Source organism: Dendrobates tinctorius, unplaced genomic scaffold, assembly GCF_039654945.1.
Source record: "Dendrobates tinctorius isolate UK_male_01 unplaced genomic scaffold, ASM3965494v1 ptg000258l, whole genome shotgun sequence".
NCBI classification, from domain to species: Eukaryota; Metazoa; Chordata; class Amphibia; order Anura; family Dendrobatidae; genus Dendrobates; species Dendrobates tinctorius.
In genome coordinates, this window is record NW_027361925.1 from 2,908,228 (window position 1) to 2,934,726 (window position 26,499).

The 26,499-nt window shown below is 50.0% G+C and overlaps 1 protein-coding gene across 1 annotated transcript in view; it reads left to right on the plus strand.

Annotated features, from left to right (window-relative positions):
- Positions 1-26,499, plus strand: part of GLA (galactosidase alpha) — an 81,810-nt gene that overhangs the window by 25,303 nt on the left and 30,008 nt on the right. Inside the window, exon 2 of the mRNA XM_073558780.1 lies at positions 19,662-19,836. Coding sequence (XP_073414881.1) covers positions 19,662-19,836 — 175 coding nt within the window. The remainder of the gene's footprint in view (positions 1-19,661; positions 19,837-26,499) is intronic.

The following is a 26,499-nucleotide window of genomic DNA, read 5'->3' on the forward strand; positions in this document are numbered from 1 at the left end:
ACAGGATGCTGCACACAGTAATGGGGGCACATCACACAGCCACAGGATGCTGCACACAGTAATGGGGGCACATCACACAGCCACAGGATGCCGCACACAGTAATGGGGGCACATCACACAGCCACAAGGTGCAGCACACAGTAATGGGGGCACATCACACAGCAACAGGATGACACACACAATAATGGGGGGTACATCACACAGCCACAGGATGACACACAATAATGGGGGGTACATCACACAGCCACAGGATGCTGCACACAGTAATGGGGGCACATCACACAGCCACAGGATGCCACACACAATAATGGCACATGACACAGCCACAGGATGCCGCACACAATAATGGGGGCACATCACACAGCCATAGGATGACACAGTAATGGGGGCTCATCACACAGCCACAGGATGCCGCACACAATAATGGGGGCACATCACACAGCCACAGGATGCCGCACACAGTAATGGGGGCACATCACACAGCCAAAGGATGCCGCTCACAGTAATAGGGGCACATCACACAGCCACAGGATGACACACACAATAATGGGGGGCACATCACAAAGCCACAGGATGACACACACAATAATGGGGGGTACATCACACAGCCCCAGGATGCCGCACACAGTAATGGGGGCACATCACAGCCACAGGATGACACACAGTAATGGGGGCACATCACACAGCCACAGGATGCCGCACACAGTAATGGGGGCACATCACACAGCCACAGGATGCCGCACACAGTAATGGGGGCACATCACACAGCCACAGGATGCCTCACATAGTAATGGGGGCACATCACACAGCCACAGGATGCCTCACATAGTAATGGGGGCACATCACACAGCCACAGGATGCCTCACATAGTAATGGGGGCACATCACACAGCCACAGGATGCCGCACATAGTAAAGGGGGCACATCACACAGCCACAGGATGCCACACACAGTAATGGGGGCACATCACACAGCCACAGGATGCCACACTAATGGGGGCACATCACACAGCCACAGGATGCTGCACACAGTAATGGGGGCACATCACACAGCCACAGGATGCCGCTCACAGTAATGGGGGCACATCACACAGCCACAGGATGCCACACACAGTAATGGGGGCACATCACACAGCCACAGGATGCCACACACAGTAATGGGGGCACATCACACAGCCACAGGATGCCACACACAATAATGGGGGGCACAGCCACAGGATGCCAAACACAGTAATGGGGGCACATCACACAGCCACAGGATGCCGCACATAGTAAAGGGGGCACATCACACAGCCACAGGATGCCGCACACAGTAATGGGGGCACATCACACAGCCACAGGATGCCGCACACAATAATGGGGGCACATCACACAGCCACAGGATGCCGCACACAGTAATGGGGGCACATCACACAGCCACAGGATGCCGCACACAGTAATGGGGGCACATCACACAGCCACAGGATGCCGCACACAGTAATGGGGGCACATCACACAGCCACAGGATGCCACACACAGTAATGGGGGCACATCACAGAGCCACAGGATGCCACACACAGTAAAGGGGGCACATCACACAGCCACAGGATGCCGCACACAGTAATGGGGGCACATCACACAGCCACAGGATGCCACACTAATGGGGGCACATCACACAGCCACAGGATGCCACACACAATTATGGGGGGCACATCACACAGCCACAGGGTGCCGCACACAGTAATGGGGGCACATCACACAGCCACAGGGTGCCGCACACAGTAATGGGGGCACATCACACAGCCACAGGATGCCACACACAGTAATGGGGGCACATCACACAGCCACAGGATGCCACACTAATGGGGGCACATCACATAGCCACAGGATGCCGCACACAGTAATGGGGGCACATCACACAGCCACAGGATGCCACACTAATGGGGGCGCATCACACAGCCACAGGATGCCGCACACAGTAATGGGGGCACATCACACAGCCACAGGATGCCTCACATAGTAATGGGGGCACATCACACAGCCACAGGATGCCGCACATAGTAATGGGGGCACATCACACAGCCACAGGATGCCGCACACAGTAATGGGGGCCCATCACACAGCCACAGGATGCCTCACATAGTAATGGGGGCACATCACACAGCCACAGGATGCCGCACATAGTAATGGGGGCACATCACACAGCCACAGGATGCCGCACACAGTAATGGGGGCACACCACACAGCCACAGGATGCCGCACACAGTAATGGGGGCACATCACACAGCCACAGGATGCCGCACACACTAATGGGGGCACATCACACAGCCACAGGATGCCGCACACAGTAATGGGGGCACATCACACAGCCACAGGATGCCGCTCACAGTAATGGGGGCACATCACACAGCCACAGGATGCCACACACAGTAATGGGGGCACATCACACAGCCACAGGATGCCACACACAGTAATGGGGGCACATCACACAGCCACAGGATGCCACACACAGTAATGGGGGCACATCACACAGCCACAGGATGCCACACACAATAATGGGGGGCACAGCCACAGGATGCCAAACACAGTAATGGGGGCACATCACACAGCCACAGGATGCCGCACACAGTAATGGGGGCACATCACACAGCCACAGGATGCCACACACAGTAATGGGGGCACATCACACAGCCACAGGATGCCGCACACAGTAATGGGGGCACATCACACAGCCACAGGATGCCACACACAGTAATGGGGGCACATCACACAGCCACAGGATGCCGCACACAGTAATGGGGGCACATCACACAGCCACAGGATGCCACACTAATGGGGGCACATCACACAGCCACAGGATGCAGCACACAGTAATGGGGGCACATCACACAGCCACAGGATGCCGCACACAGTAATGGGGGCACATCACACAGCCACAGGATGCCTCACATAGTAATGGGGGCACATCACACAGCCACAGGATGCCTCACATAGTAATGGGGGCACATCACACAGCCACAGGATGCCGCACATAGTAAAGGGGGCACATCACACAGCCACAGGATGCCACACACAGTAATGGGGGCACATCACACAGCCACAGGATGCCACACTAATGGGGGCACATCACACAGCCACAGGATGCTGCACACAGTAATGGGGGCACATCACACAGCCACAGGATGCCGCTCACAGTAATGGGGGCACATCACACAGCCACAGGATGCCACACACAGTAATGGGGGCACATCACACAGCCACAGGATGCCACACACAATAATGGGGGCACATCACACAGCCACAGGATGCCACACTAATGGGGGCACATCACACAGCCACAGGATGCCACACACAGTAATGGGGGCACATCACACAGCCACAGGATGCCACACACAGTAATGGGGGCACATCACACAGCCACAGGATGCCACACACAATAATGGGGGGCACAGCCACAGGATGCCGCACACAGTAATGGGGGCACATCACACAGCCACAGGATGCCGCACACAGTAATGGGGGCACATCACACAGCCACAGGATGCCACACACAGTAATGGGGGCACATCACACAGCCACAGGATGCCACACACAGTAATGGGGGCACATCACACAGCCACAGGATGCCGCACACAGTAATGGGGGCACATCACACAGCCACAGGATGCCACACTAATGGGGGCACATCACACAGCCACAGGATGCCACACACAATAATGGGGGGCACATCACACAGCCACAGGGTGCCGCACACAGTAATGGGGGCACATCACACAGCCACAGGATGTCACACACAATAATGGGGGTCACATCACACAGCCACAGGATGCCACACACAATAATGGGGGGCACATCACACAGCCACAGGGTGCCGCACACAGTAATGGGGGCACATCACACAGCCACAGGGTGCCGCACACAGTAATGGGGGCACATCACACAGCCACAGGATGTCACACACAATAATGGGGGTCACATCACACAGCCACAGGGTGCCGCACACAGTAATGGGGGCACATCACACAGCCACAGGGTGCCGCACACAGTAATGGGGGCACATCACACAGCCACAGGATGTCACACACAGTAATGGGGGCACATCACACAGCCACAGGATGCCACACTAATGGGGGCACATCACACAGCCACAGGATGCCGCACACAGTAATGGGGGCACATCACACAGCAATAGGATGCCATACTAATGGGGGCACATCACACAGCCACAGGATGCCACACACAGTAATGGGGGCACATCACACAGCCACAGGATGCCACACACAATAATGGGGGGCACAGCCACAGGATGCCAAACACAGTAATGGGGGCACATCACACAGCCACAGGATGCCGCACACAGTAATGGGGGCACATCACACAGCCACAGGATGCCACACACAGTAATGGGGGCACATCACACAGCCACAGGATGCCACACACAGTAATGGGGGCACATCACACAGCCACAGGATGCCGCACACAGTAATGGGGGCACATCACACAGCCACAGGATGCCGCACACAGTAATGGGGGCACATCACACAGCCACAGGATGCCGCACACAGTAATGGGGGCACATCACACAGCCACAGGATTCCACACACAGTAATGGGGGCACATCACACAGCCACAGGATGCCACACACAATAATGGGGGGAACAGCCACAGGATGCCACACACAGTAATGGGGGCACATCACACAGCCACAGGATGCCACACACAGTAATGGGGGCACATCACACAGCCACAGGATTCCACACACAATAATGGGGGGCACAGCCACAGGATGCCACACACAGTAATGGGGGCACATCACACAGCCACAGGATGCCGCACATAGTAATGGGGGCACATCACACAGCCTCAGGATGCCGCACACAGTAATGGGGGCACATCACACAGCCACAGGATGCCGCACACAGTATTGGGGGCACATCACACAGCCACAGGATGCCACACACAGTAATGGGGGCACATCACACAGCCACAGGATGCCGCACACAGTAATGGGGGCACATCACACAGCCACAGGATGCCACACCGTAATGGGGGCACATCACACAGCCACAGGATGCCACACCGTAATGGGGGCACATCACACAGCCACAGGATGCCGCACACAGTAATGGGGGCACATCACACAGCCACAGGATGCCACACAGTAATGGGGGCACATCACACAGCCACAGGATGCCACACACAGTAATGGGGGCACATCACACAGCCACAGGATGCCGCACACAATAATGGGGGGCACAGCCACAGGATGCCGCACACAATAATGGGGGGCACAGTCACAGGATGCCACACACAGTAATGGGGGCACATCACACAGCCACAGGATGCCACACACAATAATGGGGGCACATCACACAGCCACAGGATGCCGCACACAGTAATGGGGGCACATCACACAGCCACAGGATGACACACAGTAATGGGGGCACATCACACAGCCACAGGATGCCGCACACAGTAATGGGGGAACATCACACAGCCACAGGATGCCGCGCACAGTAATGGGGGCACATCACACAGCCACAGGATGCCGCACACAGTAATGGGGGCACATCACACAGCCTCAGGGTGCCACACACAATAATGGGGGCACATCTCACAGCCACAGGATGCCACACACAGTAATGGGGGCACATCACACAGCCACAGGATGACACAAAGTAATGGGGGCACATCACACAGCCACAGGATGCCGCTCACAGTAATGGGGGCACATCACACAGCCACAGGATGCCGCACACAATAATGGGGGGCACATCACACAGCCACAGGATGCCGCACACAGTAAAGGGGGCACATCACACAGCCATAGGATGACACAGTAATGGGGGCACATCACACAGCCAAAGGATGCCGCACACAGTAAAGGGGGCACATCACACAGCCACAGGATGCCACACACAATAATGGGGGCACATCACACAGCCACAGGATGCCGCACACAGTAATGGGGGCACATCACACAGCCACAGGTTGCCGCACACAGTAATGGGGAGCACATCACACAGCCACAGGATGCCGCACATAGTAATGGGGGCACATCACACAGCCACAGGATGCCACACACAATAATGGGGGGCACATCACACAGCCACAGGATGCCGCACACAGTAATGGGGGCACATCACACAGCCACAGGATGCCACACACAGTAATGGGGGCACATCACACAGCATCAGGGTGCCACACACAATAATGGGGGCACATCTCACAGCCACAGGATGCCACACACAGTAATGGGGGCACATCACACAGCCACAGGATGCCGCACACAGTAATGGGGGCACATCACACAGCCACAGGATGCCGCACACAGTAATGGGGGCACATCACACAGCCTCGGGGTGCCACACACAATAATGGGGGCACATCACACAGCCACAGGATGACACACAGTAATGGGGGACATCACACAGCCACAGGATGCCGCTCACAGTAATGGGGGCACATCACACAGCCACAGGATGCCGCACACAATAATGGGGGGCACATCACACAGCCACAGGATGCCGCACACAGTAAAGGGGGCACATCACACAGCCATAGTATGACACAGTAATGGGGGCACATCACACAGCCAAAGGATGCCGCACACCGTAAAGGGGGCACATCACGCAGCCACAGGATGCCACACACAATAATGGGGGCACATCACACAGCCACAGGATGCCACACACAATAATGGGGGCACATCACACAGCCACAGGATGCCACACACAATAATGGGGGCACATCACACAGCTACAGGATGCCGCACACAGTAATGGGGGCACATCACACAGCCACAGGATGCCACACATAGTAATGGGGGCACATCACACAGCCACAGGATGCCGCACACAGTAATGGGGGCACATCACACAGCCACAGGATGCCACACACAATAATGGGGGGCACAGCCACAGGATGCCGCACACAGTAATGGGGGCACACCACACAGCCACAGGATGCCACACATAGTAATGGGGGCACATCACACAGCCACAGGATGCCGCACACAGTAATGGGGGCACATCACACAGCCACAGGATGCCACACACAATAATGTGGGCACATCACACAGCCACAGGATGCCACACACAGTAATGGGGGCACATCACACAGCCACAGGATGCCGCACACAATAATGGGGGCACATCACACAGCCACAGGATGCCGCACACAGTAATGGGGGCACACCACACAGCCACAGGATGCCACACACAGTAATGGGGGCACATCACACAGCCACAGGATGCCGCACACAGTAATGGGGGCACACCACACAGCCACAGGATGCCACACACAGTAATGGGGGCACATCACACAGCCACAGGATGACACACAGTAATGGGGGCACATCACACAGCCACAGGATGCCGCACACAATAATAGGGGGCACAGCCACAGGATGCCGCACACAGTAATGGGGGGCACAGCCACAGGATGCCACACATAGTATTGGGGGCACATCACACAGCCACAGGATGCCACACAGTAATGGGGGCACATCACACAGCCACAGGATGCCACACACAGTAAGGGGGGCACATCACACAGCCACAGGATGCCGCACACAGTAATGGGGGCACATCACACAGCCACAGGATGCCACACACAGTAATGGGGGCACATCACACAGCCACAGGATACCGCACACAGTAATGGGGGCACATCACACAGCCACAGGATGACACACACAATAATGGGGGGTACATCACACAGCCACAGGATGCTGCACACAGTAATGGGGGCACATCACACAGCCACAGGATGCTGCACACAGTAATGGGGGCACATCACACAGCCACAGGATGCCGCACACAGTAATGGGGGCACATCACACAGCCACAAGGTGCAGCACACAGTAATGGGGGCACATCACACAGCAACAGGATGACACACACAATAATGGGGGGTACATCACACAGCCACAGGATGACACACAATAATGGGGGGTACATCACACAGCCACAGGATGCTGCACACAGTAATGGGGGCACATCACACAGCCACAGGATGCCACACACAGTAATGGGGGCACATCACACAGCCACAGGATGCCACACACAGTAATGGGGGCACATCACACAGCCATAGGATGACACAGTAATGGGGGCTCATCACACAGCCACAGGATGCCGCACACAATAATGGGGGAACATCACACAGCCACAGGATGCCGCACACAGTAATGGGGGCACATCACACAGCCAAAGGATGCCGCTCACAGTAATAGGGGCACATCACACAGCCACAGGATGACACACACAATAATGGGGGGCACATCACAAAGCCACAGGATGACACACACAATAATGGGGGGTACATCACACAGCCACAGGATGCCGCACACAGTAATGGGGGCACATCACACAGCCACAGGATGCCGCACACAGTAATGGGGGCACATCACACAGCCACAGGATGCCGCACACAGTAATGGGGGCACATCACACAGCCACAGGATGACACAGTAATGGGGGGTACATCACACAGCCACATGATGACGCACACAGTAATGGGGGCACATCACACAGCCACAGGATGCCGCTCACAGTAATGGGGGCACATCACACAGCCACAGGATGACACACAATAATGGGGGGCACATCACACAGCCACAGGATGACACACACAATAATGGGGGGCACATCACACAGCCACAGGATGACACACACAATAATGGGGGGTACATCACACAGCCACAGGATGCCGCACATAGTAATGGGGGCACATCACACAGCCACAGGATGCCACACACAATAATGGGGGGCACATCACACAGCCACAGGATGCCGCACACAGTAATGGGGGCACATCACACAGCCACAGGATGCCACACACAGTAATGGGGGCACATCACACAGCATCAGGGTGCCACACACAATAATGGGGGCACATCTCACAGCCACAGGATGCCACACACAGTAATGGGGGCACATCACACAGCCACAGGATGCCGCACACAGTAATGGGGGCACATCACACAGCCACAGGATGCCGCACACAGTAATGGGGGCACATCACACAGCCTCGGGGTGCCACACACAATAATGGGGGCACATCACACAGCCACAGGATGACACACAGTAATGGGGGACATCACACAGCCACAGGATGCCGCTCACAGTAATGGGGGCACATCACACAGCCACAGGATGCCGCACACAATAATGGGGGGCACATCACACAGCCACAGGATACCGCACACAGTAAAGGGGGCACATCACACAGCCATAGGATGACACAGTAATGGGGGCACATCACACAGCCAAAGGATGCCGCACACCGTAAAGGGGGCACATCACGCAGCCACAGGATGCCACACACAATAATGGGGGCACATCACACAGCCACAGGATGCCACACACAATAATGGGGGCACATCACACAGCCACAGGATGCCACACACAATAATGGGGGCACATCACACAGCTACAGGATGCCGCACACAGTAATGGGGGCACATCACACAGCCACAGGATGCCACACATAGTAATGGGGGCACATCACACAGCCACAGGATGCCGCACACAGTAATGGGGGCACATCACACAGCCACAGGATGCCACACACAATAATGGGGGGCACAGCCACAGGATGCCGCACACAGTAATGGGGGCACACCACACAGCCACAGGATGCCACACATAGTAATGGGGGCACATCACACAGCCACAGGATGCCGCACACAGTAATGGGGGCACATCACACAGCCACAGGATGCCACACACAATAATGGGGGGCACAGCCACAGGATGCCGCACACAGTAATGGGGGCACACCACACAGCCACAGGATGCCACACACAGTAATGTGGGCACATCACACAGCCACAGGATGCCACACACAGTAATGGGGGCACATCACACAGCCACAGGATGCCGCACACAATAATGGGGGCACATCACACAGCCACAGGATGCCGCACACAATAATGGGGGCACACCACACAGCCACAGGATGCCACACACAGTAATGGGGGCACATCACACAGCCACAGGATGCCTCACACAGTAATGGGGGCACACCACACAGCCACAGGATGCCGCACACAGTAATGTGGGCACATCACACAGCCACAGGATGCCGCACACAGTAATGGGGGCACATCACACAGCCACAGGATGCCGCACACAGTAATGGGGGCACACCACACAGCCACAGGATGCCACACACAGTAATGGGGGCACATCACACAGCCACAGGATGACACACAGTAATGGGGGCACATCACACAGCCACAGGATGCCGCACACAATAATGGGGGCACATCACACAGCCACAGGATGCCGCACACAGTAATGGGGGCACACCACACAGCCACAGGATGCCACACACAGTAATGGGGGCACATCACACAGCCACAGGATGCCGCACACAGTAATGGGGGCACACCACACAGCCACAGGATGCCACACACAGTAATGGGGGCACATCACACAGCCACAGGATGACACACAGTAATGGGGGCACATCACACAGCCACAGGATGCCGCACACAATAATAGGGGGCACAGCCACAGGATGCCGCACACAGTAATGGGGGGCACAGCCACAGGATGCCACACATAGTATTGGGGGCACATGACACAGCCACAGGATGCCACACAGTAATGGGGGCACATCACACAGCCACAGGATGCCACACACAGTAAGGGGGGCACATCACACAGCCACAGGATGCCGCACACAGTAATGGGGGCACATCACACAGCCACAGGATGCCACACACAGTAATGGGGGCACATCACACAGCCACAGGATACCGCACACAGTAATGGGGGCACATCACACAGCCACAGGATGACACACACAATAATGGGGGGTACATCACACAGCCACAGGATGCTGCACACAGTAATGGGGGCACATCACACAGCCACAGGATGCTGCACACAGTAATGGGGGCACATCACACAGCCACAGGATGCCGCACACAGTAATGGGGGCACATCACACAGCCACAAGGTGCAGCACACAGTAATGGGGGCACATCACACAGCAACAGGATGACACACACAAAAATGGGGGGTACATCACACAGCCACAGGATGACACACAATAATGGGGGGTACATCACACAGCCACAGGATGCTGCACACAGTAATGGGGGCACATCACACAGCCACAGGATGCCACACACAGTAATGGGGGCACATCACACAGCCATAGGATGACACAGTAATGGGGGCTCATCACACAGCCACAGGATGCCGCACACAATAATGGGGGAACATCACACAGCCACAGGATGCCGCACACAGTAATGGGGGCACATCACACAGCCAAAGGATGCCGCTCACAGTAATAGGGGCACATCACACAGCCACAGGATGACACACACAATAATGGGGGGCACATCACAAAGCCACAGGATGACACACACAATAATGGGGGGTACATCACACAGCCACAGGATGCCGCACACAGTAATGGGGGCACATCACAGCCACAGGATGCCGCACACAGTAATGGGGGCACATCACACAGCCACAGGATGCCGCACACAGTAATGGGGGCACATCACACAGCCACAGGATGCCGCACACAGTAATGGGGGCACATCACACAGCCACAGGATGAAACACACAATAATGGGGGGTACATCACACAGCCACAGGATGACACACACAATAATGGGGGGTACATCACACAGCCACAGGATGCCGCACACAGTAATGGGGGCACATCACAGAGCCACAGGATGCCGCACACAGTAATGGGGGCACATCACACAGCCACAGGATGACACAGTAATGGGGGTACATCACACAGCCACAGGATGACGCACACAGTAATGGGGGCACATCACACAGCCACAGGATGCCGCTCACAGTAATGGGGGCACATCACACAGCCACAGTATGCCGCTCACAGTAATGGGGGGCACATCACACAGCCACAGGATGACACACACAATAATGGGGGGTACATCACACAGCCACAGGATGCCGCACACAGTGATGGGGGCACATCACACAGCAACAGGATGACGCACACAATAATGGGTACATCACACAGCCACAGGATGCCGCACACAGTAATGGGGGCACATCTCACAGCCACAGGATGACACAGTAAGGGGGGCACATCACACAGCCACAGGATGCCGCACACAATAATAGGGGCACATCACACAGCCACAGGATGACACACACAATAATGGGTACATCACACAGTCACAGAATGCCGCACACAGTAATGAGGGCACATCTCACAGCCACAGGATGACACAGTAAAGGGGGCACATCACATAGCCACAGGATGCCGCACACAATAATAGGGGCACATCACACAGCCACAGGATGACACACACAATAATGGGTATATCACACAGCCACAGGATGCCGCACACAGTAATGAGGGCACATCTCACAGCCACAAGATGGCGCACATAATAATGGGGGCACATCACACAGCCACAGGATGACACACACAATAATGGGGGGCACATCACACAGCCACAGGATGACACACACAATAATGGGGGCACATCACACAGCCACAGTATGCCGCACACAGTAAGGGGGGAACATCACACAGCCAGAGGATGACACACACACACACAGTAATGGGGGGCACATCACACAGCCACAGGATGACACACACAATAATGGGGGCACATCACACAACCACAGGATGCCGCACGCAATAATGGGGGCAAATCACACAGCCACAGGATGCCGCTCACAATAATGGGTGCACATCACACAGCCACAAGATGACGCACACAATAATGGGGGCACATCACACAGCCACAACATGACACAGACGATAATGGGGGTCACATCACACAGCCACAGGATGACACACACAGTAATGGGGGCACAGCCACAGGGTGCCGCACACAGTAATGGGGGCACATCACACAGCCACAGGATGCCACACACAATAATGGGGTACATCACACAGCCACAGGATGACACAGTAAAGGGGGCACGTCACACAGCCACAGGATGCCGCACACAATAATGGGGGCACGTCACACAGCCACAGGATGCCGCACACAATAATGGGGGCACATCACACAGCCACAGGGTGCCGCACACAGTAATGGGGGCAAATCACACAGCCACAGGATGCCGCACACAGTAATGGGGGCACACCACACAGCCACAGGATGCCGCACACAGTAATGGGGGCACATCACACAGCCACAGGATGCCGCACACAATAATGGGGGCACATCACACAGCCAAAGGATGCCGCACACAATAATGGGGGCACATCACACAGCCACAGGATGCCGCACACAATATTGAGGGCACAGCCGCAGGATGACACACAGTAATGGGGGCACAGCCACAGGGTGCCGCACACAGTAATGGGGGCACATCACACAGCCACAGGGTGCCGCGCACAATAATGGGGGGCACATCACACAGCCACAGGGTGCCGCACACAGTAATTGGGGGCACATCACACAGCCACAGGGTGCTGCACACAGTAATGGTGGGCACATCACACAGCCACAGGGTGCTGCACACAGTAATGGGGGGCACATCACACAGCCACAGGATGCCGCACACAGTAATGGGGGCACATCACACAGCCACAGGGTGCCGCACACAGTAATGGGGGCAAATCAAACAGCCACAGGATGCTGCACACAGTAATGGGGGCACACCACACAGCCACAGGATGCCGCACACAGTAATGGGGGCACATCACACAGTCACAGGATGCCGCACACAGTAATGGGGGCACATCACACAGCCACAGGATGCCGCACACAATAATGAGGGCACAGCCACAGGATGACACACAGTAATGGGGGCACAGCCACAGGGTGCCGCACACAGTAATGGGGGCACATCACACAGCCACAGGGTGCCGCGCACAATAATGGGGGGCACATCACACAGCCACAGGGTGCCGCACACAATAATGGGGGGCACATCACACAGCCACAGGGTGCCGCACACAATAATGGAGGCAGATCACACAGCCTCAGGATGCCGCACACAATAATGGGGGCACAGCCCCAGGATGACACACAGTAATGGGGGCACAGCCACAGGGTGCCGCACACAGTATTGGGGGCACATCACACAGCCACAGGGTGCCGCGCACAATAATGGGGGGGCACATCACAGCCACAGGGTGCCGCACACAGTAATGGGGGGCACATCACACAGCCACAGGGTGCCGCACACAGTAATGGGGGCACATCACACAGCCACAGGGTGCCGCACACAATAATGGGGGGCACATCACACAGCCACAGGGTGCCGCACACAGTAATGGGGGGCACATCACACAGCCACAGGGTGCCGCATACAGTAATGGGGGGCACATCACACAGCCACAGGGTGCCGCACACAATAATGGAGGCAGATCACACAGCCTCAGGGTGCTGCACACAATAATGGGGGGTGCATATCACACAGACCCAGAGTGCCACTAACAATAATAAAGAGCCGTCTTCTCTACCCTATGGAGCAGCATCAGCCATGATAGACTTTTGATGTCTTCATCCCTCCCCCTTGATTGTAATACTCTGCTCTCATATTGGCTGATGTACAGACAGGCAAGTGTGTGGAACGCATGTTCTGACATAGTCCTAGAGGCCCCCCTGGCCCCTCTGGGCCTGTTCATGGTCTAACCCTCTGAAACCACAATAGTTACACCACTGGAAATAGCAAAATATTAAAAGTTTAGGTTTTCACGCTGAAATCCTGACTGTGTAAAAGTTTAGGGTCACCTAGAAATTACCTTATTTTTTTTAAGAAAAGCACAGTTTTTTCCAATGAAGCTAGCATTAAATGATTCAGAAAATTCAATCTATACATTGTTAATGTGTTAAATGACTATTCTAGCTGCAAACATCTTTTTTGTACTGCAATATGTTCATAGGTGTATAGAGGCCCTTTTCCAACAACCATCACTCCAGTGTTCTTATGGTACTTTGTGTTTGCTAACTATGTAAGAAGGCTAATGTATGGTTAGAATACCCTTGAAAACCCTTGTATAAGTATGTTAGCACAGCTGTAAACAGTTTGGCTGATTTACAGAAGCTATAAACCTGACCTTTGAGCTAGTTGAGAATCTGGAGCATTAGATTTGTTGGTTTCATTAAACTCTGAAAATGGACAGAAAAAAGAACTTTCATGTGAAACTCGACAGTCTATTCTTGTTCTTAGAAATGAAGGCTATTCCATGCGAGAAATTGCCAAGAAACTGAAGATTTCCTACAATTGTGTGTACTACTCTCTTCAGAGGAGAGTACAAACAGGTTCTATCCAGAGTAGAAAGAGAAGTGGAGGCCCCGCTGCACAACTGAGCAACAAGACAAGTACATTAGAGTCTGTAGTTTGAGAAATCGACGCCTCACAGGTCCTCAACTGGCAGCTTCATAAAATAGTACACGCAAAACACCAGTGTCAACATCTACAGTGAAGAGGTGACACCGGGATGCTGGCCTTCAGGGCAGAGCGGCAAAGAAAAAGCCATATCTGAGACTTGACTATTAAAAGGAAAAGATTAATATGGGCAAAAGAACACAGATATTGGACAGAGGAAGATTGGAAAATAGTGTTATGGACAGACGAATCCAAGTTTGAGGTGTTTGGATCACACAGAAGAACATTTGTGAGATGCAGAACCACTGAAAAGATGCTAGAAGAGTGCCTGATGCCATCTGTCAAGCATGGTGGAGGTAATGTGATGGTCTGGGGTTGCATGGTGCTGATAACTGGGAGTTTTGAACAAGGTAAAAGGGATTTTGAACAAGGCAGGTTATCACTCCATTTTGCAACGCCATGCCATACCCTGTGGACAGCGCTTGATTGGAGCCAATTTCATCCTACAACAGGACAATGACCCAAAGACCACCTCCAAATTATGCAAGAACTATTTAGGTAAGAAGCAGACAGCTGGTATTCTATCTGTAATGGAGTGGCCAGCGCAGTCACCAGATCTCAACCCCATTGAGCTGTTGTGGGAGTAGCTTGACCGTATGGTACGCAAAAAGTCCTCATCAATCCAAACCAACTTGTGGGAGGGGCTTCTGGAAGCATGGAGTAAAATTTCTCCAGATTATCTCAGCAAATTAACTGCTAGAATGCCAAAGGTCTGCAATGCTGTAATTGCTGCAAAGGGAGCATTCTCTGACGAAAGCAAAGTTTGAAGGAGAAAATTATTATTTCAAATAAAAATATTTTTTTTGCACCTTGTCAATGTCTGGACTAGATTTTAAATTCATTTGGCAACTCATTTGATTAATAAAAGTATGAGTTTTCATGAAAAACACAAAATTGTCTGGGTGACCCCAAAATTTGGAATGGTAGTGTATATATACACAGCTCTGGCAAAAATCAAGAGACCACTGCAAAGTTTTATAACAATCAGCTTCTCTACATGTCTGGCAGCCATCCATTCCAGTGTCAGTTTAATTCCAACCAGATTATACCTCATTCTACTTAATGTGCTTCTGATTAGGTGATAACCTGAACCAAATATTATTTAATGAAGGAAAGTATAAAAAAAACCCTGCTGTGGTGTTCACAATCCTCTTGCAATAGGGCAAGCTGGATGGCAAAACAAGTGCTAGCAATACCCAAAAGTAATAGGAATGAGAAAATAACTTTTAACCATGCCAAAGGAGTTGAAAAGTCTTGAGTGAGGAAAAGAAGGGCTCAATTCTGGCTTTTCTAGCAGAGGGATACAGTGAGTGCCATGTTGCCTCCATCCTTAAAATTTCTAATACGGCAGTTTATTATAACAAGGTCAAGCAGCAGATGTTGGGGACAACAAAGCTACAGACCGGCAGAGGGTAAAAACGACTCTCCACTGACCGGGATGACCGTCATCTTATTCGAATGTCACTCAACAACCGCAGGATGACATCAAGTGACCTACAAAAGAAATGGCAGCTAGGGTGAAATGCATGGCAAGAACAGTTTGTAACAGGCTCCTAGGGGCAGGACTCAAGTCATGTAAAGCTAGAGAAAAGCCTTTCGTCAATGAGAAGCAAAGGAGAGCCAGGCTGAAGTTTGCTAAAGATCATTGGACCATAGAGAACTGGAGTAAGGTAATCTTCTCTGATGAGTCTATTTTTAAGCTTTGCCCAACACCTGGTCGTCTAATGGTTAGACGGAGACCTGGAGAGGTGTACAAGCCTCAGTGTCTTGCACCCACTGTGAAATTTGGTGGAGAATCGGTGATAATCTGGGGATGCTTCAGCAAAGCTGGAATTAGACAGGGTAATCTTTGTTGAAGGACGTATGAATAAAGCTGCATACAAGGTTATCCTGGAAAAACAGTTGATTCCTTCTTCTCAGGCAATGTTCCCCAACTCTGAGGACTGGTTTTTCCAGCAGGACAGTGCGCCATGCCACACAGCTAGGTCAATCAATGTGTGGATGAAGGATCACCACATCAAATCCCTGTCATGGCCAGCCCAATCTCCAGACCTGAACCCCATTGAAAACCTCTGGAATGTAATCAAGAGGAAGATGGATAGTCACAAGCCATCAAACAAAGAAGAACTGCTTCAATTTTTGTACCAAGGAGTGGCATAAGGTCACCCAAAAGCAGTGTGAAAGACTGGTGGAAAGCATGCCAAGACGCATGAAAGCTGTGATTAAAAATCATGGTTATTCCACAAAATATTGAACATTAGTATTGTTGTTTCTAAATGATTATGAACTTGTTTTATTAGCATTATTTGAGGTCTGCAAGCACTGTATTGTTTTATTTTGACCATTTCTCATTTTCTGAAAATAAATACAAAATTTAGTCCTTGGACATTCGAAGACATGTTGTCAGTAGTTTATAGCAGGGTTCCCCAACTCCAGTCCTCAAGGCCCACCAACAGGTCATGTTTTCAGGATTTCCCTTGTGTTGTACAGGTGATGCAATTATCACCTGTGCAATACTAAGGAAATCCTGAAAACATGACCTGTTGGTGGGCCTTGAGGACTGGAGTTGGGCAACCCTGGTTTATAGAATAAAAGAGCAATTTATATTTTACTCAAAAATAGACCTATAAAGAGAAAAATCAGACAAAATGAAAATTTTGCAGTGGTCTCTTAATTTTTGCCAGAGCTATATATATTTCCATACTGCTATCTAATACTGACAGAAGAGAGACCCAGTCAGAACTCAGCAGGGTCTCGTCTCGGTTGGATTTGTATCAAGACTGAAAAAGCTAGATAAAGAAACAGACACCCTACAGCAGGAAAATGGGAGAAGAACAATAGTGAAGACTATTTAATAAATTACTTTCAACTTTACATTTATGGATCAATTAAAAACTGTGCAAACAACTTTTAGATCAGAAATGTCAAACTGAAATTCACAGAAGGCGAAAATTAAAAACTTGGAAAAAGTCGCAGGCCAACCTTGTTATTTATTAAAAATTTCTACAGTTGAGGAAGTTTTTCCTTATCACTCTTTACAGAATAATGACTCCGCATAGTCCTCCATACAGAATAATGGGCCCCACATAGTCTTCCATACAGAATTATTGGCCAAACATAGTCCTTAATACAGAATAGTGACTCCACGTAGTCCTCCATACAGAATAATGTACCCCACATAGTCCTCCATGCAGTATATTGGGCCCCGCATATTGGTCCCTGCAGTATAATGGCCCTACATAGTACTCCAGGCAGAATAATGGTCGCTACATAGTCCTCCATGCAGAATAATGGTCCTCGCTTAGTCCTCCATGCAGTATAATGGGCCCCGCATAGTCCTCCATGCAGTATAATGGCCCTACATAGTACTGCATGCAGAATAATAGTTCCCACATAGTCCATTCTGCAGTATAATGGTTCCCACATAGTCCTTCATGCAGTATAATGGGCCTCACATAGTCCTCCATGTAGAATAACTGGCCCCAAATAGTCTTCCATACAGAATAATGGGGCCCACATAATCCTCCATATAGAATAATGGGCCCTACATAGTTTTCCATTGTTGTGGTGGCGCTGTCACAATGAAGAGAATGGTGAGAAGCTGCAGAAAGACCATGGACATTTATTAAGTCAGCAAAGTGGTTCAGAATCGATCTGATTTCTTCCTCAGGCTTCATATAAAGACGTATAGAAAACAACTTCTACAGGAAGCTGAGATCCAAGGAGATGACCCGTCCCACCGACTGCGGAGGATCACACGTGGACACGAGAGTGACATATTAAGAGTTTATGCCATGATACAGATGAAGAATGCAATATATACAATCTCTAGATGACAAACTAAAAAATTATGAAGGGGAAAAAAATTCCCCAAAAAATGTTTGTAAAAATTTTTTTTAATGTTTGTTCTACACAATAAAGATCAGTCATATCTTAAATTGAAAATAACATACGAGGGTCATCCATTGTCATAGGAGGCTGTTTAATAGAGAATCCCTTTGGGTTTTCACATTTCGTACTTTGTCCCTTGAGGGGTTAAATGAAATAGAGACCATGCCCATAATAATAGGCCTTGTGTGATTATTGTCGGGGTCGGATTATTTACAGGTTTTAGTTTTTATGTAGAGATTGTATTCATCTGTATCATGGCGTAATCTCTTCATATGTCGCTCTTGTGTCTGGTTCTGATCTTCTGCAGTCGTTGGGAAGGCGGGTCATCGTTTTTGGCTCCTTCTCCGTGTCTTCTTGGTGACGGCACCATGTGTTTTTTTGCATTTGTGGTCTGGCAATACTTCTTGTAACCATGCCCTGTTTTCCAGTGAGCAGCTCTTCATGCAGATGGCAGATATGATGGTGGCAGACGGATGGGTGAAAGCTGGATACAAATATCTGTGCATTGATGACTGCTGGCTGGCCACACATCGGGACGAGGACCACAGGCTGCTGGCAGATCCCACCAGATTCCCTGGAGGCATCAAGAAGCTGGCCGACTATGTGAGTAACAGCCACACATACCTGCAGAAATGATACTTTCTGGGATCTGGGACCGGTGATAATAATAATAATCTTTATTTTTATATAGTGCTAACTTATTCCGCAGCGCTTTACAGGTTTTGTACACATTATCATCACTGTCCCCGATGGAGCTCACAATCTAAATGACTTCTTCCTAAGCTGATGTTCTTATTGATACCATTTTTGGGGTACATACAATGTTTTGATTGCCTCTTGTTGCGTATTATTGCAATGTTGCAGCGGCCAAAAAGTAATAATTCTGGCTTTTCTATTTTCATTTATTTACTTTATATTTTGATAGATCAGACTATTACGAACGCATCGGTACCAAATGTGTATTTTTTAACTGTTTCATTTTTAATGGGGCAAAATGAGGTGATTAGAACTTTTGTCTTTGTTTTAATTTTTCCATATTTTTATAAAACCCTTTTTTTCCTGTGTCTGTTAGTCCTCTTAAGCGACTTAAGGCTGCGATTGTCCGATTGTTTGTACTACACATAACAGGGCGTTAGGGCCATATATAGAGAAAATCTCCAATGAACGTAGGCTTTCACTGGAGGATCGTAATGACAAGCCTAGGGGTCTTCTGCTGACCCTCGGCTGTCATAGCAACCCATCCCCGCCCCACGATCATGTGACAGGGGTGCTGATGGGAGTGTGGAATGTTGCGCCCCACTGGCGTGTGTTAAATGTCATTGTCCGAGATTGGCAGCAAGATTTAACAAAGCTGTAGGTACAGCTCCACTCACAGCTGTTAGAGGCACATGATGGCTGATTACATCCACCATCATCTCCCAGGAAAGATACGAGCTCAGTGTGTGAGCCCGTACCAAAGGCAGGGACACAACATGGATTGAAGCATGAAGAGGAAAATTTGCATATTCCAGGTGCCGTCTGAGAAAAACGAGTCTCCCTCAGCAACAAGATCATTGGGTACAGCCGGGACCAGCTGCTTGGAAAGTATTGCCAAACCCCGCACCGTAATTTTTTCCTCTCTGACATTATGGCAAGAAAGCTTAGCTGATTGAGTAGATTACACAAGAAGGTTACACACAGCAGATCACACAAGAAGGAAGACACACAGCAAGTCAGCAGGATCTAGTTGCAACATAGCAGATGTGACAACCTACAGTTGTGGCGAAAAGTATTGACACCCCTGCAATTCTGTCAGATAATACTCAGTTTCTTCCTGAAAATGATTGCAAACACAAATTCTTTGGTATTATTATCTTCATTTAATTTGTCTTAAATGAAAAAACACAAAAGAGAATGAAGCAAAACATTGATCATTTCACACAAAACTCTAAAAATGGGCCAGACAAAAGTATTGGCACCCTCAGCCTAATACTTGGTTGCACAACCTTTAGCCAAAATAACTGCGACCAACCGCTTCCGGTAACCATCAATGAGTTTCTTGCAATGCTCTGCTGGAATTTTAGACCATTCTTTTTTGGAAAACTGCTCCAGGTCCCTGATATTTGAAGGGTGCCTTCTCCAAACTGCCATTTTTAGATCTGTCCACAGGTGTTCTATGGGATTCAGGTCTGGACTCATTGCTGGCCACCTTAGAAGTCTCCAGTGCTTTCTCTCAAACCATTTTCTAGTGCTTTTTGAAGTGTGTTTGGGTCATTGTCCTGCTGGAAGACCCATGACCTCTGAGGGAGACCCAGCTTTCTCACACTGGGCCCTACATTATGCTGCAAAATTTGTTGGTAGTCTTCAGACTTCATAATGCCATGCACACGGTCAAGCAGTCCAGTGCCAAAGCAACCCCAAAACATCAGGGAACCTCCGCCATGTTTGACTATAGGGACCATGTTCTTTTCTTTGAATGCCTCTTTTTTTCTCCTGTAAACTCTGTTTCATCTGTAAACTCTTGTCTCATCTGACCAGAGAACATTCTTCCAAAACGTTTTAGGCTTTTTCAGGTAAGTTTTGGCAAACTCCAGCCTGGCTTTTTTATGTCTCGGGGTAAGAAGTGGGATCTTCCTGGGTCTCCTACCATACAGTCCCTTTTCATTCAGACGCCGACGGATAGTACGGGTTGACACTGTTGTACCCTCGGACTGCAGGGCAGCTTGAACTTGTTTGGATGTTAGTCGAGGTTCTTTATCCAACATCCGCACAATCTTGCTTTGAAATCTCTTGTCAATTTTTCTTTTCCATCCACATCTAGGGAGGTTAGCCATAGTGCCATGTGTTATGATTGAGTCACCGTAGGAGGCAAAAATAGTAATGCTATCTAAGTCCAGAAAACCAGAGAAGTTGGCAGCTATCGGATTGCAGACCCCTGAACCTATCAACACAACTAGCAGTAGCCGTGGGGGGCTCCTACGATGTCCTAGGCCCCTCGATCACAGCCGGAGGACTACATAGCCTAAAGACAGAAAGGGAAATCTAAACTGCCCCAGAGCAGACCCCAAAGTAAAAGGCAGCCCCCAACATATAATGACGGTGAAGCAAGAAGAAAGAACAAAACACAGACAGAAAGACTGAGCAAAGATGGGGCCCACGCTAGCTTAGATAGGAAAGGACAGGAAGGCTGCTGTCTGCAATCCGTGAAAAACCCTATGAAAATAAGAGCCAACAAACTGACAGTAAAAAAGGCCCTGAAGACGCTAGGCTTCAAAAAAGCTATGTCAGTACTCAGGAATATTCTGAAGACAGAGCAACAGGCAAAAGGAGATTCAGCTAACCCCAGCAGGGAATGGCAGAATCCAGAAAAGCAAGGAAAACAAAGCACTAATGCAAAAAGGCAAAGCAGAAATCTTAGCTTTAGATGAGCAGGAATCAGACTGGTTTCCTAGAAGTCCACAGAGAAATCACCCGCAGGCCAGAAGGGCGTCGGCAGCCTCATATCCAGTCATTAACTTCACTCAGCCAGTCATCATCATCAGCCCCAGGTGTTTGACAATCAGGCTCACTACCTTTCTTCACCAGAAGAGGGAGTTCCTCGGGCCTCAGTAGTGAAGGGGAAAATGAACTCACAACAGCCATGGGCTTTAAACTTCTTGATGACACTGCGCACGGTAGACACAGGAACATTCAGGTCTTTGGAGATGGACTTGTATCCTTGAGATTGCTCATGCCTCCTCACAATTTGGTTTCTCAAGTCCTCAAACAGTTCTTTGGTCTTCTTTCTTTTCTCCATGCTCAATGTGGTACACACAAGGACACAGGACAGAGGTTGAGTCAACTTTAATCCATATCAACTGGCTGCAAGTGTGATTTAGTTATTGCCAACACCTGTTAGGTGCCACAGGTAAGTTACAGGTGCTGTTAATTACACAAATTAGAGAAGCATCACATGATTTTTCGAACAGTGCCAATACTTTTGCCCACCCTCTTTTTTATGTTTGGTGGGGAATTATATCTAATTTGGCTTTAGGACAATTCTTTTTGTGTTTTTTCATTTAAGACAAATTAAATGAAGATAATAGCAAAGAATTTGTGTTTGCAATCATTTTCAGGAAGGAACTGAGTATTATCTTACAGAATTGCAGGGGTGTCAATACTTTTGGCCACAACTGTACATGTTGAGCTGCAACATGTGCTACATGTTCACAGATGAACCAGAAGAAGAATCCAACTTCACCTGCCAGAAGTGTAGACTACTGGCCCTTTTAGAAGAAAAGGTGCGGGGTCTGGAAGAAAGAATTGCAACTTTGAAACTCATCAAAGAAAATTAAGACTTCCTAGACAGAACAGAAGCATCCCTACTGGTCACAGAGAGTGAAGAAAATGTCAGAGAACCTCCAAAAGCAGACGAGTGAAGCATGTGACCAAAAGAAGCAAGAAGACCATGGAGACATCAGCAAGCATAACTGAGAAACCGATACCAAGGCCTTGTGGAGGACGAAGATGGCACACTTAAGGATTATGCACTACCAGCAAGCAAAGAAGAAAAGGGCACACAGCAATACCCAGAAGTGACAACAAAACATACAGCAAAGAAGCATGGTAGTGGTGGGATACTCACCTCTGAGAGGCACAGAATATCAACAATAAGAGCAACAAAGGGATGCTATGTGGTAGTGAGGGTATACGTGGTACTAAGTGAATCTAAAAGTTCATGTGATATGAGAATAAAAATCCCTGCTACCAAGAAGCTGAGTAAGAAGGTGTGGACAGTCGGAAAATTACGAAACACAAAAGGAAAAAAAGCACAAAAACCGACCATACAGTCCAAAAACACAATTTTATTATTACATAATTCCGGTAAAAATAAGTTCATGTATAAAATAACAGTACAGACCGCAATGCAAAAAAATATACAGTTATACAGAAGGGACGCACACCCAGGTGTAAAGCAGCATGAAGCTGGGTGAAAAGGTGACACAACAGTGTATGCGATATACAGGTCATCAGAAAATAACATATGCACACAGAGATCAATGAGCAAAATCCTTAAAATTATTAATCATGTAAAAATACATAAAGGTGATAGTGCAGTATAATAAGTGTTACACTAGCATCAAAACCATGGGTATAAGTATATACCAAATAATTGTCAAAAAATAGCAGCAAAAAGGAATATATGTAGCACACGTGTGACCAAAATAGGTTACCAGTGCAGTATAAGTGTTACAACCATGGTTTTGATGCCAGTGTAAGTATATACCATATAATGGTCAAAAATAGCAGCAAAAAAAAGAAATGTGTAACACACGTGTTTCCAAAAATAATGGGGTCAAAAGGTATGGGTATATAACATTTAGTGGTCAGAACACCAAGTAGTAGCATAATTACATGTGTAGTGAAAAGAACAGCAGATCACAGTAATAGTATAAAATAATTGACCCAAGGTGGAAAATCACTCACAATGAGACTGCAGATCTCTGTCTCCTGGATGGCATCCTCCAGGTGTCTGCACCCACAGGTCAGACACCCCATATTACCCATAATAATGTGCCACCACAGGACAGACACCCCATATTATTGGCAGGTTAATGATGCAGCCATTTTTTATTCCTTACATACATGGTTTTACAACAACTCCGGGTATGCGGCCAGAATACATTGCCGCAGTCCACAAGATCACCTCTCCGGGGCTGTTAGTACCACTGTTCCCGTACCACATTATACTCATTGTCTCCCACCTTTTGGTTGGCCCACAAATTTCGGATCTTCCACCAGTATAGGTTGTAGTCACAGTCCAGGCTCCGCCAAACAACAAATATCACAATCGAGGTCCATGTATCCAGGACCAACAATCCTTAAGAAACTTTGTGAAATCCAGACAACAGATCTCTCAACTCTAGCAGGGGAATCCAACCCAGCCGGCAACCGATCTCCTAAACACCATAGGCCTTCCATCTAAGGCTCCAGGACCTCAACGTCCCTCCAACGCTCCCTAACTAACCGTGTGGCTTCTTTTCCTCCCTTCCCCTTAAACGTTTGCTTTTAGCTCAAAGAATGAAGAATTCCCAAAGCCCCTCACATGGAACTGCATGTGAGACCCCCTGTAGTAACGGCTCCATTGGGTCTACAATCCCCATCCACACTTGGACTATGGGCTGGAAGAACAATGGACCTTGTAGATTCAGAGTGACTGCACCAAAACCAAGAAGGAAAGATGGTATGGAAATAAGGAGTAAAAAATAAACACTGGTGAAACAAATCAAATTTTGTGTTAAAACTCCGATTCCTCAGAGAACCCCTTTTATTCTGGTGACCATTTTACTCCCTGTCACTGTCTTAAAGGGTTTGTCCACTACTTTATGGTAACCCCCCCCCCCTCCACTGTATCCCCCGGGGCCCCTGATGAAGTTTGCCATTACCTTGCGCTGCCAATTCTGCCTCTCAGCGGCGCTATGACGGCGGCTCAGTCCGGGTCACGTGACCCCCCCCAAGCTGAAGCCGCCGTTAATATCCGCTGATTTCACGTCAATTTCATGACTCCGGAAATTGATGTGACGTCATAAGCAGGCGTGCCCCAACCTCTGCACACTGCTGTCACTCATAAAGAGTGACAGCAGTCTGTGGGCGGTGCTGCTCCGCAGCCGTCCTCTATCTCCTCTCCCATCCAGAGAGACGGGGCTGGGCGTGCGGTGGGGGCCGCAGGTGTGTGTGTGGAGGCTGCGGGTGTGTGTGTGTATGCAGGCATCATCCCATGGGACTAGAAGTCCCATCGGGCTATGCCCACTACCCTGAGAGTGAGTGACACATTAGCCAATGATGGGACAGTAGTAGTCCCATCATCCGGCTAAGGCTACTTTCACACATCAGGTTTTCGGCGTCAGGCGCCATTCGGCGTCGTGCCGGAACGCCGGATCCGGCAAATGTTTTGTAAAACCGGATGTGACGGATCCGGTTTGTTCTTGACAGATAAAACCGGATCCGGTTCATCCGTTTTTCTATCCGTTTTTCGACGGATTACGCCGGATCCGGTTTTTAAAAACACCCCTTGTGGCCTTCCGAACGGGATTGGCTACTGGAAACTATATATACCGTGTTCCTACAGCCCTTCTTTGACAGGTTGTAGAGGAGAAAGTGCAGGTTGGAGAGAAGAGCAAGTTACTGGCGAAGATGGATGTTGTGATTGGAAATATTTTGAAGAATTTGGCAGATTTTACAGCGGAGGCGAATCGTTTGAGGGTGATTGTTCTGGAGAAGGAGAGAGCGAGACAGCAGCGCATCAGG